We start from the raw sequence: 15,732 nt of genomic DNA, 5'->3' as shown, positions 1-15,732 counted from the left end.
AACCCACCGATTTGATTTTTTACAGCGCCAGAAAATTGTCTTATTTTCTCAAGAGAAGTTAATGAGAAAAATAAGATCAGATCTCAGGAAAACAACAGAATTTATTCAGACTATGAGCTTTGTTTTCTCGAGATAAAGAAATTATCATGTCGTGCTGGGAAAAAAATGATAATAGGAAAATTAATTGAGCTCTTACGAAAACAACTGAAGTCAACCTATTATCATGAAAAAAATGAGAAAATCAAATGTTTAAAATCCTGACCTTTTATGGCTTCCATACTTGTCCAATAATCTCCATAAGGTTTTGGGTGATTTCCGGAACATGTTATGTCCTGAAACACCGCAGCCACCGTCGCCATGTAAACTGCAAGCTGGATTTTTTTCGTGTAAATGCTGAAGTCACGTTCTGATTTGCACATTATACTTTTGTAGTAGCAACTTAAATTGCCATACCTGAACCAGACAACAGCAACATCAACAGGACAGGACTTGGGCTTGTGCTGCTGAATCTACTGACTGACAAAATGTGCATCTGTTGTACCACTTCTTCAATCAGGGACAACGCATTCAATTTATACCAGATGATCAGCCCACCTTTACTTCAGCAGAAGGCCACTAAAAGAAGCCTCTGGACAAGATCTGCTGTATCACCAACTACAGGCCTGGCATGGAAACTAGAGATAGACCGATGTGTTTTTTCAGGGCTGACACCTATACAGATTAGAGCAGGCCCATAATACATATTTGAAGCTGATATTCATTTGCGGTAAAAGTGAATATATGGGCGTTAAAATTTTGAATAATACAAACTCTGAAACTTAAATTTGTTTAAATGCTGATAAGCATATATTCATTAACCAGCTCCCAGGCTCAGCAGCATGTCTCATAAAGTTAAATGAAAACTTAAACAAACTGAGACTGTTATTATAATTTCAGGAGAGTCTGCTGCCTAAACTTGCCTTCAAAACATATATCTGTCTTTTGGAGTTTCTCCATTTTGCTATTTTTTTCCCCTCTCTACTGTGTGTGAGTGCGTGCATGCACAGCTTTCACTGCTGATTGGCTGTGATCAGAGCCATGACTCTGCGTGTAGCCAATCAGATTGTACTGTGGGTGGGACAATGGGGTTGCTGCATTAGAGTCAAACTTAAAAAGTTTCTTATTAAAAAAAAAAAAAAAGGAAGAAAAGAAAAGGCCAGTCCCAATATGCCTCAAAATGCCAATATTGGGCATTTTTTTAATGCCTTTTTGAAAGGTTGTTGTGTAAATGAGGCCCTAATAACTTTCCATTAAATCCTTTTTGACAGTCCATCGCCCCTCGCTGCTTTTATTCTCAGAAGTACAAACATCCTGTCATTAACAAATTCCCCTTGTCCCATTCACTTGTGCTAAAATACAAAGCTCTCATCATACACAAAAGAAGAAGACCAGGAGTTGAAAAAGGCCTTCATGCCCCAGCTATACAGTGAGATGTAAGCAGGAGGGAAGGTGCAAATTATAAATGAGCGTAATAGAAAACCTGGTGGGCCATAAATCACATCAGCAGACAGAGCATATGCAAATATGTTTACGTGTGCCTGCTGACATCAGCAGCTCTGTACAAAATGTACTGCATGTTTTATTTATCTCCAGTCCCATTACATACCGTGTGTTAGGTTTCACAAGTGCAAGAGAGGGCTGCGAGAGTGGGGGCAGAAAATGGGTGGCATGATAATGGAGAGGACCATCTGTGTGACCTTTTTCTTTATTGTAGGAAAAGTGAGGGTGGGTACTGTGGAGAGGTAAAGAGTACACACTCTCAGAGCTCGATGCTGCACATTCAGGTCATGTGTGATCTGCAGGTCAAAGCTACGTCAGGTCTTTAAAAGAAAGTTCTACAGCAGAAGTGACTACAAACCTGAGGAAACGCAGCCATTATGGAGAGAAGGTGGAAAGAGTCAACACAGGTAGATCAGTTATACTGTGCTTTTTGTATTCTAAGATGATATGCTTCTTAGCTAGCTGGTGGATAACACCACCAGCAACATCAGTTTGTGCTCAAGGTTTGGAGGAAATAATTGAACTGTATCACAAGTGAGTTCTAAAGCTAGCCTGCTAGCTAGTTAACGGACATGAAACTAGTACCGTCAGTGACAAATTCGTTTAAATTCATTGCTTTGATTACTTTAACACTTGTTCATGTAATTGTCCTAATGCATTAAGAGTTTTAGTTGTGGAAATAAAAACATTTTTCTTCAAGGAGCTCTAAACCAAACAACACATTGCTAGCGCAGCAGTAAGCTGCTATTTCATCCAAACAGCCAATGCCTGGTTTTAAAGTCAGCCAGTCATTTTGAAGAAGCAGGAAAAAAAATTACACAAAATACTAGTTTCCAGAAATTTGTCCAACAATGGGTGAAATGATTGAAAAGTTAGCTAAGATGGGCAAAAAAAGTTGAATTTGTTAGCTTATAGTGTCAGACAGAGAGTTGAAATAGCTAACAATAATGAATTATCATTCATTTAGCCTAAAGAAGTTGCTAAATAGTTACAAGTATTAGCTTGTGGTATTGGGTGAATACTAAAATGGCTAAAAATAATAGCTAAACATCGCTAAAAGAAATGGGAAAGTTAGAGTTAACTACTAGACTAACTAAGCTAGCTGAAGAGTAATACACAAATTGTGCACAGGAATGGCCCAAGGCAAAGAGTAAACGGTTGAATTAACCAAGACTAAGCTATAGTCATCTTATAGTTAGCTAAAATGGGTAAACAGTTGAAGGTGTTAGCTAAGAGTGTTGGATATAGAGTTGAATTACCGTCCATTTAGCTATAGGATGCTAAATACTTTCAGTGTATGGCATTGAGTGGATACTGAAATGGCTAAAAACAGTAGCTAAACCAAGCTAAAAGAAACAGAAACAAAAGTTAGCTAAACATTAAATTGTTATAATAAGCTATCTTAAGAGTAGTACATAATCTTATGAACAGAAAGTTAGTTGAATTAACTAAGATAACAATAAAATGCTAACATTAATAAGTTACGGTTGAAGTTATATTTACCCCACCTTTTTAAATAGCTTAGATAGAGTTAGGGATTAATGGTTAGAGAAGCTAAAGCTAGCTAAAATACATTTAACTATAAGCTTAAGCATGTCTGACCATTAAATAACTCAAGGGTAGGGTTTATATCTTGCTAAGAATTAGCAAATCTTGCTAGAAGAATTAGCCTTTAGTAATTGACAAGTGGTTGTAACAGATGCTAAAGTCATGCATGATTGCTATTGCTACATTTAAGATGAATTGAAGAAGAACGAAGGAAAATAACTGAAGATAAAGGGTAATTTGATAGTTTATATTCTGTTTTTAAGATTGATGAGCTTCTAAAGTATGCTGTTGACATGGTTTTAAGGTTTGTGTTGAGGCTGTTCGGCTATGACTAACACAAGTGTATGAGAACCACTGTGTCACAGTGACCACATCGTGCAGCAGCAACAACTCTCCTCTTTAAGATCTGGGTCAATCCTTATTTGGCATCATCCATCAAAGCATAATTCAGTGTTCAGGCCTTTCCATTGCAAGCAGAAGGACGTCATTCTGGATAATATGGTGTCCTCCTCAAAGTTAAAGGCTCTTTTCCATCACTTACACTTGATTCTTTTGATCTGAATGACTGCTTGTCCAAAGCTTGTGAAAAGGAGTCAAAGTAATTTTCAACCCCCAGTCAAAACTCTGATGATTCAGTGCCCTGCAATCAGAAACCCACTGACTGAAGTGGTTTCTTTACGTCAAACAGCCCAGAAGGATGTGACATCAAGTTACACCAACTCATCTGTGATGGCCATTAGCCGCTGAAAGCTAATCCTATTTTTACCAGCAGCTCGTAATCACAACATATACCCAGAGAGCGCCCAATCACATAACTTGTCTGCCATGATAAGACCAGTTCCAGCAGGGAGAGGAGCCTCAAACATGCCAGATAAGAGCCAAATACGCTGTCACTCAGCCAAAGCCCCTCACATCAATATCTGTTTCCAGTTAAGCACAACAAACCCGAGAACTGCCGTGCAACCTTAACATCGACATAAGGATGCTTTCAAACTGAAAGAACGACTCCTTTCATAGTGAAAACTGCTGTCAGGGAAGATTACTTCTGGTCTAACATGCAGGCTAATGGAACAGTAAATATCGGAGCGACTCAGAAAGCTTTTTATGCAGCGAACAGATTAGCCTCCTTATCTTCTGCCAGCCAAACACAGTTCAGAAATGACTACATGATTGAGCGTGCCATAAATATTGTTTTCATTAAACCGCAAAACGCACTGGATTTTTTTTCTTTACTCTGAACACTTAAAAGCTTTCTTTACAAAAAAAAAAAAGGCCCAGTGGTTTCTGCAGCAGCTTCCATCTGCGTCCTTGCAATGCCCCTAAAAATGACAGTCGGGCAGTGTGAGGTGGCTGCGCAGTGGGGAAGCGCACTTCAAAGCAGGCCATTTCATCTTCAGCAAGGCTGTCTGCCTCAAGTGGAGCATGAGATAAAAAAAGAAAAGGAAAATAGAGAAAAAAATCAATACTCCATATCAGGGTTTTTCCTTCAAGCTTTGTGCTGCTCTTTGTGACAGTACATCCAAGACAGAGCCTGAACTCTGACCCTGTTATCTGTTGTGATAACTTGAGAATTTCACAGCAAATCAACATTTTGAAGAAGCTTGAAATATCAGGCTTTTCAAACGGTGCAGGGATTCTGTCTTTAAGATAAAAAACACAAGTTGATTTGAAGTTTGAGATTCAACTTTAGACCAGAGTGTTTGAATTTACAAATCATCAATGCTAGAGTTAAGCTTATACCGCAAAAAACTGAAATCTTACCAAGTGTTTTTGTCTTATGATCAGTAGAAAATGACTTTTTAGACTCACTATGAGCCATTTTCACCTGACCAGTCCAGAAAAATGTGGTTTCAACTTATTCAAAGACAAAAATGAGGTCTGAATTGCTTGGAACAAAAAAAATCTGCCAACAAAAGAAAAAAAGAAAAATTACTTGTATTAAGACATTATTCTAGTTGTAAGCTAATTTTTGAGCAAATTTTTCTAGTTTCATTGGCAGATTTGTCTTTAAATAACTTGAAACAACGTATCAAGTATAACAAGACATTTTTTACTTAAAATAAGACAAAAACACTTGATAAGATTTCATTTTTTTGCAGCACAAGTGTGACACAATTTCAAGAAAATTAAAGATGAATTCAAAGAACAGTTTGTCTTTTGGTTTGCTGAGGCACTAGAGATCGTTTGTCACTTTTGGGGGGATTTTTTCAAATGAAGCAAAAGGTTGCGCGCTTTGTCCACACTGAAAAAGGAAGGGTTAAAACAGACAATACTAGATTTAACAACAAAGACAGGCAGAAAAAAAAGAAACTACTGCTACAATTTAAATCCAACAGAAAAAGAAGGAATGATAGGATCCAATCACAAAGCGTCATTGCCCTTCAACTTATTTATTGATGTACTGAACATGGAAAAAATTCAAAGTATCCAAACACAAAGTAAAGAACATGTACATCCTTTTAAATACTCAACAAAAGATATTCTATTCCAAAAATGCCGTGAACCGAGTCAGACTATACAACTTCAAATAAATAATCATTCTCATATTAAGAATTGAGAGAAAAAAAGGGGTGGGAGGGAACACTTTTTCATGCCAGACCATCAGCACATTTGTCAAGACCAAATAATCGTGAAAGAAAGAAAAGTTTTATCGACGGCTGGTCAGGCATGAAAAGTGTCCCCTCGACCCCACAGCAGCAAGTATCACAACTCATCTAGACTTAAATTTAACTTTTACAAGTAACACAAAGAAGGAATAGATAAACGAGAAAAAGCAGTCGCAAAGAGAATTATATAATGCATAGCACACTGCTCATTGAGGGGAAGCATGACGAGTAATTGGTTTAAATGCCAAGCAGGATGCAGGTGCAGTATTCAGTGCATCTGAGGCTCCACCGGCCTCCGTCTGTTTGTTCGACATGAGTTAAGATGTTGTTCGACAAACTCTTGCAACCAAATTTTGCTAAATGGAACTGCTTCACTGATCTTCCCCCAAAGTGAATAAAGCAATATACACCTTTTTACGATTTTAAAGACAGGTTATATGCATTACGTATATATATGAGTATGAAAAAAAACAAACTAATCAAATAGTTCAAAACTGTGGTTTATATCCATTCTTTACCACATAAATATATATCTATAATGTTTATATATAAAAAACAAAAACATATGTCTATAGTTTCTTAATACCTTTTTTTTACGAAGCAAGACTATCTACAGACCAAACAACCAACAAATTTGATGCACTGTAATGCTAGTCCATGGGACAAGAAATCAAGTTTTTTAAACCGAAGGCAAATTTTAAAACCAAAAAGGAAAAGATTCAAAATAAAAGGACCTTACATACTCCATAAAATTAAAGAGAAACAATATATAAGATCACACTTCCCGATGAAGTCCAAACTAGAACCAAAAGAAGTCTGGCAAATACTCAACATAAAAAAGGACTTATTTACAGAGCTCAGAGCTCAGGAGTAATCCGTTCTGTTCTTCAGACTAGTTTTTTCTTAAGCTGCTGCCTTTACCGGCTTGTCCTCCAACTTTCATACAAAGTATGTAAAAACCCTTATTGGTCAATATTAAGACAAAATCAGCCTAATGATATATCGTAGGTACACCACAAACACCATGAGATCTGTCTGAAGGGAATCCTTTAGGAAGAACTGATTTTTGATCCCCCCGTAGACCTTTGAGATTCCTCCTTTATGTTAAAATTTTGCATGCACTTTCAGCGATTAAACCTTGGTTTGTTTTTTAGGCCGTTTCCAAATCAAATCGGAAAGCGAGTCGCTAGTCAGAACGATCAGGATGACGGGGGGACCCACAGATGATTTTACAAATGAAACCAGCACTGCCATTGATTCTATAATCTAAAGATAATACAAAGATCTCAAAAGGTATCTTTTACATCATAAATCTCCCCAGAAATTTCAACCACTGCAAACTTTCCTGTAAAGTTCAAAAGCTCACAAGGTGTCATATGAAGATATTTCTCAAAGTATCCAAGTCAAAATATTTTGTTCCAGGTCCAGTAAAAAGTTTCTCCAAATTTTTCTTTTTATAAAAATAGATGCTTTTTAAACCCACATCAAAGAGGTTCTTAGCTCTTTGGCAAGGTACTGCTTTAAGAATTTTTTTTTTGTCTTTTATCCGTTAAGTTTACAATAAGCAACATTATGCAGCCAACCAATAACCAACTGATATTACAATGAACGGAATACTTACAAAATCAACTAAACTGCAAAGAGTTCAAAAGAAGTACTCGCTAACCACTGAAGGCAGAACGCACCTAAGGCAAAAATCAGGACACAGATTAACACAAAGAAAATCACTACACAAAACCTTACAAGACTTACGGTTTTCAAAGCAGAAGTGCAACAAAATGACAAAACCTATCGTAACGTTTTTAGATGGTCCATCTGTCAAGACAGCAAGAGAATTCAACATCACAGGCAGTCAGACCTGCAGGATTTTTTTCTTGTTTTAAAGTAGATCAAGAAGATTCAAAGCGTAGCAATGAAAAGAAGAAAAAAAAATCACATTGTTGGACGCTAAATATTGTTTTGTCTTCGTAACACTGATTTACAAAGCTGTTTTACTAATGTAGAAAGTTACGGGCGATGCGCTCCCATTTTCTGGTTCCATTTTCTGCTGAGTTTTCTAGAAACAATCTCAGTGGGTATTAGGCTTTGTGTGTTTTGTTGGTTTTGAACGAGACTTGCAGCACTCTGTCCCCGAGGCGATATCCATTCAAGCTGGCGATGGCCACGGCCGCCTCGTCGTAGTTAGTCATGGTGACAAAACCAAATCCTTTGCACTTGTTTGTGTTGAAGTCGCGGATAACCTTGACGTTTGTGACGGCACCAAACGGGCCGAACATCTGCCAGAGGATGCTTTCATCTGCATCTGGAGCCAGGTTGTAGACGAAGATACACCAGCCGGTGCCCGCGTGCCCCGGGATGTTGATGCCAGCCAGGCTGGTCACCCCGTCGATGGCCATGGGCGAGAACCTGCTGTAAGAGAGAGGTAACGGTTTCAGGCCAGAGCAAAAACAAGGACAAAGTGGACACTTTCAGAAGACATGAGATTGTGCAAACAAGACTAACTAAATCTGACAAGTGTCCAGAGATCTCTCTGAGCAGGAACGTTTCCTCTACAGTTAAAGCAGACATCCTAACTTGAAGAGTTATAAAACAAAACTTTTTTTTTAATCTACGGGCACTCTGATCATCCTTATTGAAAAGAAAAGAAGAAGCTGAACTGTCATCATCCTGGACTGCACACAGACCAGGCCTAGGAATAACAAAGCCACCTTCTTGTACTACGATCTGCTCTTTTTGAGCTCATGATGTGCCGACAAAGACCCGAGTGAAGAAGCATTTATCCAAGAACAGAAGGTGCCTAATTAGAATAAGTACCACATCCAAGCTGAAAACGCTGCCAGGCCTGAAATAAAGAGTCACGCAGAAGCCCTGGCTTTTGGTAAATGTGGTTTCGCAGTTTGATGAAACAAAATTCAAAGTGCATGGAAAGCCTATGAATTATTGCAGCAGGTGTCACATAAGATTAGCTGCTCCAGTTGGCCTCTCAGGGAACATCCACCATGACAGGTGTGCTCCCAGCATCAAGGACACGCAGAGAGATTTGGCAACCAAGACGTCAGCCGATGAGCCGGGCAGAAGAGAAAATCACAAGTCTATTGTCGCCCGTGATGGGCCTTTGAGCTTTCAGGGGATTGGACTTCAATCATACTCGAGGAAGGCATTCTTATAAAACTCAACTTAGACAAACTGGTATCCTGGCGAATCCTGAAAGCTGTCTGACGCAACAAAGTTTAAAACAGGACAGGGCTGTCCATAATAGATCAAGGTGAGAGCAGGAAGCTCAAAATACAAGTATGCAATTTTGTGCAATCGCGAGTAAGAGACTGAGGAATTCTGTCCTTTGTTATGTAGACAAGCAGTGGAGACAACGCTTTAATCTAGACATGTTGTGACATAATGCTGAGATTAAAGCGTTTCAGGGGAACACTGTCACTAACCTGGTTTAAGAGCCAGACACATTAAACTTCATTTGCCTGGGAATGTAAAGCACAACAGACACAGCCCGAGAGTTTAAGAGACAGTTTAAGTTTGTTTATGATCAACGCACCTCCAACACATCTGAAGAGGCAGCTTCAGTTGATGGTTTAGTCTCAGGATTGCCAAAGAAACTCTGTTATCATGTTTCTGTTTTTTCCTTTAAAATCTTATTTGCTAGTTTGATTCTGTTGCTTCTCAGGATTTTTTTTTTAAGAAAGTTAAAGAATTATCCTTTAGTATTTTCAAAGAAAGTCTGAGTCAAATGCCTGTAGAAAGTAGATATTTAGTTTAGATATTTCAGCTTAAGTTGTTTGAAAGAAAAATACTTGTAGTTTTCTGGTTGAGTTTTTGTGTAGATGGAGTAAATCTGCGGGTCTGTTCCCAGGTGGGATCTAGCAGGCTCACAACACAGGGTTTAGTGGTGCAACAGTGTTTTTTTTTTACATCAGTGTGAGCTTGAAAAATCAGGGATAAAAATCACCAGAAGAGGAAAAATGTGATATGATTGTGCAACATGTGCAAAGGGTGGTTAATCTATCCAATTCCCTGATTTGATCCAATAATTGAGCTCACGATTCGATAATCAACAATGCTTGATGCTCTTACAATTATTGATTTTTCATTCGCCAGTTATGCAAAATGATCACACTATTAAAAAAAGACAGTCAGCTGCTGAATTACTTCTCTTTTCTTGAGAAACAACTCAAAGCACTTTCTGCGTATCATACTTTTACAACAGAATTATTTGTTTTAATTCGAAACAAATGTTCAAACTTGCAAATAAATTTCCACATTTGGAGATTTTTCCTGCAGAACAGAAATGGTAGTTTTGGAACCGAGTGTGTGCACAGCTATGTAACGCCTCACACCTTCCTAACAAGTGAAGTTACATAGCAAAACTTATCGCAGCTTTACTGGCTTATATAATGTAGAATACAGAAGTGAACTAAGGGAAAAAGTGAAGCTGCACACTTTTTTTTTCCTGTTTTAACAATAATAAAAATTTTAAAAAATCATAGATCGAATGTCAGCTTTTTCATTTCATATAACTTAGTCCAGCTAGTTAAATAAACACTAACCCAACCTCTCATGTGTTTCCTCTTTTATTAAAATGTTCATTTCGTCACAAACGAGTTACAACCTAAGCCGACCTGAATCATCCCAAAGCAGAGAGGAACTGAATCAATCCGGTGTGTTGCAAAGCTCAGCAAAACACGGGACAAATGTCTGATGTAAAACTGATATCATGTGTAAATCACCTTGCATGTTTTCACGAACTGTTCAGCTCCAGAAAGGTAGGACGTTAAGCCTTGCGTCTGAACGGCAGGACGTACCGTGGATAACTACGGCGTCACAATACTGTCAAAACTTAAGAGGAAATATGAGACGTGTGCACGGCTGCAGAGGAGCCGCTCAGAATAATAACAATAATGACCTTATAGATGACATAAACCTGCGTCTAACCTTCTTTTCTGAGCTTTATGGACACTCTCACTCTGTGTGGATATTTATCTGTTCTTTGAAAAACCAGAAAGAGCGGAGCAGCTTTTCCTCTGTTCGAGAGCTACATTGTCTGTTGGTTTAGAAAATAATTGATTACATAATTTAATGCGGAGTTGAATAGACGTTGCATTTTGATGGTATTGATCAACATGTCCCTTATAAAACAGTCTGTGTTTTACCTTGTATGAAGTAGGTATGTGTAAACTTCTGTGCTTTATTTTTTGTTTTTAATGTAGCAATTCCTGCTAAATAGTCTTGCACTGTGTCTGGCTACTTCAAAAATAAATTTGTGTCAAATTTAATTTAATTCTTGTGATACCATGACTGGAATCAGGAAACAACAAAACAAAAGTGCCGGCATTTAAAAGCAGGAAGTACATGGATATATATTTTAGTCTTTTATTCAGTACTGGATAGTTTCTGTGAATCAATACGTCTCGGCCTGTGTCATCCTTGTATCGATGAAATATTGGCGCAACAAAAAGCATAAAAAGATGTAGATAGGTTTCTCAGATCTTCAAAGACCTCAGCTGTGATGCTGCGGAGGAAGATACTGTCTCAGGTCAGAGGAGCAGAAATCTTAAGCGACACTTCTCACCGGTTTGTTCCAGGAGCATGTGTTGCTCTCCCTCTGCACGTCGCACACACGCTAAATATTTACATCATCACTCCCTGAGAAAACAAACAGCCCGACACCGGCTGGATAATGCATGTATGTTTGTTTGTAAAAGAGCCACTGATGCGGGCACACAAAAGCTTTTTCCTCGAATCAAATCAAGGCCACCTTATGCAGCGTTAACTACCTACGCAACGTTGCCAAGAGCACATGCAGGAAAAAATAAACAAAAGGAGAAAAAATACATCCCATCAGCTCCCTCATGATGGGTCTGAATTTCCCTCAGGATCAATTAAAGCACAAAATCTATTTACCTTTTGACACCGTAGGCCATGTTCAGCAGATTGTCCAACCTGAGGAGCACAAACAGCAGCACACAGATGCATTAGTGTGATTGTAAAGAAGGCTTTTTATGAAGCTGGTGATGCTTTTGGACAGGATGACAGAGATGAGTAATACTTCTGATATCATTTACAGTCAGGTGAATCCCCAGACTGCTCTTATTAACTTGCTGACAGGACCTGTTTTCCGTGTCCGACCTACACAAACGCAGCCAGCAGGAGACTGACGGTTGAAATGAAAAAAGCAGACTCTGTGAGAATATGCAGATTTTATTCCCACGGGTTCATTTCCACATTTACTGCCTGGACGAATTAGTACAAGTAGACGAATTGTCCTGAAAGAGACTCATTTATTGGACCATCTAATGATTTAGCCACCAGTGTATTACTCATCTCATTTGTGTGTTTGTCAAAAGTCTGCTAAAATGTGTCGCAGGCCAAAATGTGCAACAGGAGGAACACAGCAAAGTTGAAAATGTGGAATGGGGATGATTTATTCTGTCCAGAGTGTTGATGAGCTCCAACACAGAATATTTTCAGAGCACTGCTGTGAGACTATTTATATGCTAATTTCAAACGCCTCAGACATCACTTGCACCATTAACTAGACTCGGCTCAAATCAGATTGTTGGGTTTTTGGTGTGCCCCTTTTACCTGAAGCGCTGTGCCTGCTGTGCGAGGGGTCCTGGGTACCTTCGATTGGGCGACTGATACAGCTGGGACAGCAGGGCCTGGCTCGTCTTCTGGCTCGGGTTGTTTGCAAACTTGACTGTGATTGGTTCGGTGGCACCTGGCGGCTTCTGACAGTTCAGACCTTTGATGGCCTCTTCGGCTTCGACTCGCCGGTCAAAGCGGATAAAACCGACTCCTCTGGAGACGCCTGGAGAGAGGTGAAACATATATCATCAGATGTACACTGAGATTTTCTTAAAGTGAGGAAAACATTTGGTTACTAAAAAAAGAAGGGGCCCCATTTTTTTTTAAATCAACTCTCTGATTAGATTTTTGGTGATGTAAATGATGAAGTAATGAACTGCAGAGTAAAGCTTGTCAGAAATGGTGAAAAGCTCAAAATTGAATACCTCATGTTTAGAGTTTTTCTGCTATTTGTGTTAAAATGAGCAAAACGAAAGGATTTCTGAACATAACCTTCTACAGATTTGCTCAAATGAGATAAACATGTCTGAAACTGCAAATCAAACCAGATCCAAATTCAGACTGAAATGACATCCAAAGACTTTTAAATTAACACAAATATTTACAAAAAAAAACAGCACAAGAGAAATGTGCATCCAGACAAAGGGGCCTGTCCATAAAGAAGCATCCAAACCGAGGAGATATTGTCGTCATCAGACAGAACAGGAGCAAAGACAGACTTAGATGCTCGTAGATGCTCATGTTTCATAGAGAGCTGGAGAAAAGCTGCACAAAAAGAAACCATCGTTCAAGCAGACATGTTCAGCGGCTTACCGACTAGCTTACATTATCAGATAAGCCTTATCTCTATGTTACTTTGATTTGTTTGTGAGTTAATTTAGATATTTAGAGAACAAAAAGTCAAAAGTTTGCAGAGTTCGTCCAGCAGACGTTTGTTATGACCCTTGACTTATTTACCTACGACTGCTGCTTTTGATCCTGTTTGTCTTCCTGCTGTCACTCAGCCTTCAGCTTCAGCGTGTTTGTCAGGTCAAAGTGTTTCCATCACTGTCACAATCCAATCAGTGCACACCAACAATTAACTTTTTTTTCTCTTTTTTCTTTGTTTTAAGAGTTTACAATCTCTTAAAGTAAATAAAAGCTTTTTAAACTATCGAGATCCTATTTGTTTACAACTCCTGAAAATACTAAGTTTACTCACGATGGATTTGAATTTTCTTGTAAGAAAATGTTATTTTGTTGTTTCTTTGTATAAAAACTTAAATAAAAAAAGGTGACAGGTTAATTTGTGTTTTGATAGTTTGTTAAATTTAACACTCTCTTTCTCTTAAAGGTTGTGCGTACACACCGAAGCGTCTGCACTTTTCAACAACGGCTGAAATTTGTAACTCTTCCTTGACGTGTGTTTCTGTTTCTAATCTGAGAGTAAAACACAAAGTGAATTCTCCTGAAACGAGCCGTTTGTGTGTGAGAAATGAAGAGCAGCATTCCCATTGTGCATGCCTGGAGGGATATTACGGGTTTCCACAGCACAGAGCTGTTGGGAAATGTCTGTGTGAAAGATTCTGTTGATCAGTGTTTCATGAGGGCTCTGCTCCACATGACAGTTGAGAAAGAGAGCGTATAACTGCTCTAAGTGCATTTGCTTTCCTGCCTGAAACAGGCATTGCATGTTCACCTTGGGGAGGGGAATAGAAAGGGGCTGAAAGCAGGAGACTGTAAGAACAAGGAAAAGGAGACTGGATGGAAAAACGGAGCTGCTTCCACCCGCTTCCTCCCTGAGCATATTTATGAACACGCAGTAGAGAAGTGTGTTTTTGGAGACCTGATTTAACCACCACTGATTTCTCCTGCAGGCCTGGTTTGTGATTTATAGTCAGTAAGAGAAGGAGAGGGGAGGGACTGTCATGCTGTACTCACCGGTCACCTGGTCCACCAGGATGCGTGAGGTAATGATGCGTCCGTACTGAGAGAAGAGCTGCTCCAGTTCTTTCTGAGTCATGGTTTTTGGCAAGCCGCTGACGTACAAATTTGCATCTCTGATGGAGGCGGAGCTTGGACGCGCGTAGGACACCTGCAGGTGGAGACAAAGCGAACATTAGATCGGGGTGAACTTTCACACCTTTTATTTGAGCTAAGACGAGACACACAGAAGCAGAGCTGAGCCACTTCAAGCCTGAACTTCATGTTTGGAGGCTCAAATCTTTGATTCTCATGACAAAAAGTAGCTTGAAATAAAATATTTATGCCACATTTTTAATCACCACTGACAATTTGTTTAGCAAACTGCACAAAAAAGGTTCATCCTGATGGCACTAAAGAAAAATGTAATAAGCGAAGCTACAAAGGAAAAGCAGTTCATCCATGAAGTACATCCAACACAAATATTTGCAGTTCAGTGTCTTTATTCACCAAATAAAGCCTGGAGTTTAACTCTCAGGTGTCTTGAGACTAAAAAACGCAAACACAGTACCGACAAAGATACTCTTACAAATGTTCCCAGCAGCTAACATTTTTCTGTTTCACTGATCAGGCTTTTACAACCACAGGTTAACACGCTGCAATAATTTGCCTCCCCCCGCCATGTTTGTCTTCCTATAATATTTATGGACAGTGATGAATCAGCCAGTTTAACTTTTTTTTTTTTCCCTGGGAGACTCATTTTCTGTCCATCATCTCAGTTGGAAATATGACAGAGATGGATGCAGCATCAGGCCTGTCTAGACACTTCTCATTTAAAAATAAATTCATGATTTCCTCATGTGGCTACAGCCAGAGGACCGACTGCGGCGCTGCCTCTTAAAAACAGCCCATCCAGCCTCCTCTGAAAGGTCCAGAGGCGTGTGTGTGCAGAGCCCCGAGCGCCTGGACAGATAAATATGCAGCATGAATCAACATTTGTCCATAAACTGGTCCAGGAAAGAGAAAACAGAGTGAGAGCGTAGAGAGTCGTCCACCAGGTCTGTGGATCGATACATCATTACACCCCTGAGTAGTCATAAAGTCATTTCTTCTCCCCGCGCACTGTCCCCTTTTCAGTCATGTGGACATTTATACAATAACACGCAGCAGGAAGCCGTGCAGACTGAATCTAGGAGCTGAGGGGTTCAGGATGGGGAAGGAGGATTAATGCAGAGAATCACAGCAGCAGGAGAAAAGTCCATCGGCCGTACTGTCAATTACCTGAATAGCAGCAGCGCTGTATTTAATTACAGTCTTAAATTGTGCTATAGCAGCTCGTGCTCTGCAGTCTTATGCAATGGATGGTATGAAAAGGATTTACTCACTTTAATTAAACCTTCAAAAAAAAAAAAAAGGTTCCTTTTTGTGCTCTCAGATCGATAAGAGCTCCACTCAGTCGGCCCACCTCTCACACTCGGCCTGCTCCTACCCTGAAGGGGAGGCTGACAAAGCCAACGTGGAAGCTAAAGCCAGGCTACTCCCT

General features: G+C 39.4%; 1 protein-coding gene across 6 annotated transcripts in view; it reads right to left on the bottom strand.

The window, feature by feature from the left end:
• Positions 1 to 5,443: 5,443 nt before the first annotated feature.
• The window catches only part of elavl2 (ELAV like neuron-specific RNA binding protein 2), a 35,711-nt gene continuing 25,422 nt past the window's right edge, over positions 5,444 to 15,732 (bottom strand). For 5 of the 6 annotated variants that reach the window (XM_074699167.1, XM_074699171.1, XM_074699165.1 and 2 more), the window contains 4 exons: positions 14,208 to 14,361; positions 12,285 to 12,510; positions 11,604 to 11,642; positions 5,444 to 8,102 (listed from right to left, as the gene is read on the bottom strand). In XM_074699167.1, the coding sequence (XP_074555268.1) occupies positions 7,772 to 8,102; positions 11,604 to 11,642; positions 12,285 to 12,510; positions 14,208 to 14,361 (750 nt within the window). In that variant the 3' untranslated portion in view covers positions 5,444 to 7,771. The remainder of the gene's footprint in view (positions 8,103 to 11,603; positions 11,643 to 12,284; positions 12,511 to 14,207; positions 14,362 to 15,732) is intronic. The other variant, XM_074699170.1, reaches the window with a different exon arrangement.

This window comes from Halichoeres trimaculatus, unplaced genomic scaffold (assembly GCF_033239565.1).
Source record: "Halichoeres trimaculatus isolate MK-OKI-2021-1 unplaced genomic scaffold, fHalTri1.1 fHalTri1_scaffold_22, whole genome shotgun sequence".
Taxonomy (NCBI): Eukaryota; Metazoa; Chordata; class Actinopteri; order Labriformes; family Labridae; genus Halichoeres; species Halichoeres trimaculatus.
Note: the sequence above shows the minus strand (reverse complement) of the source record. Positions and strands in the feature narration are given on the sequence as shown.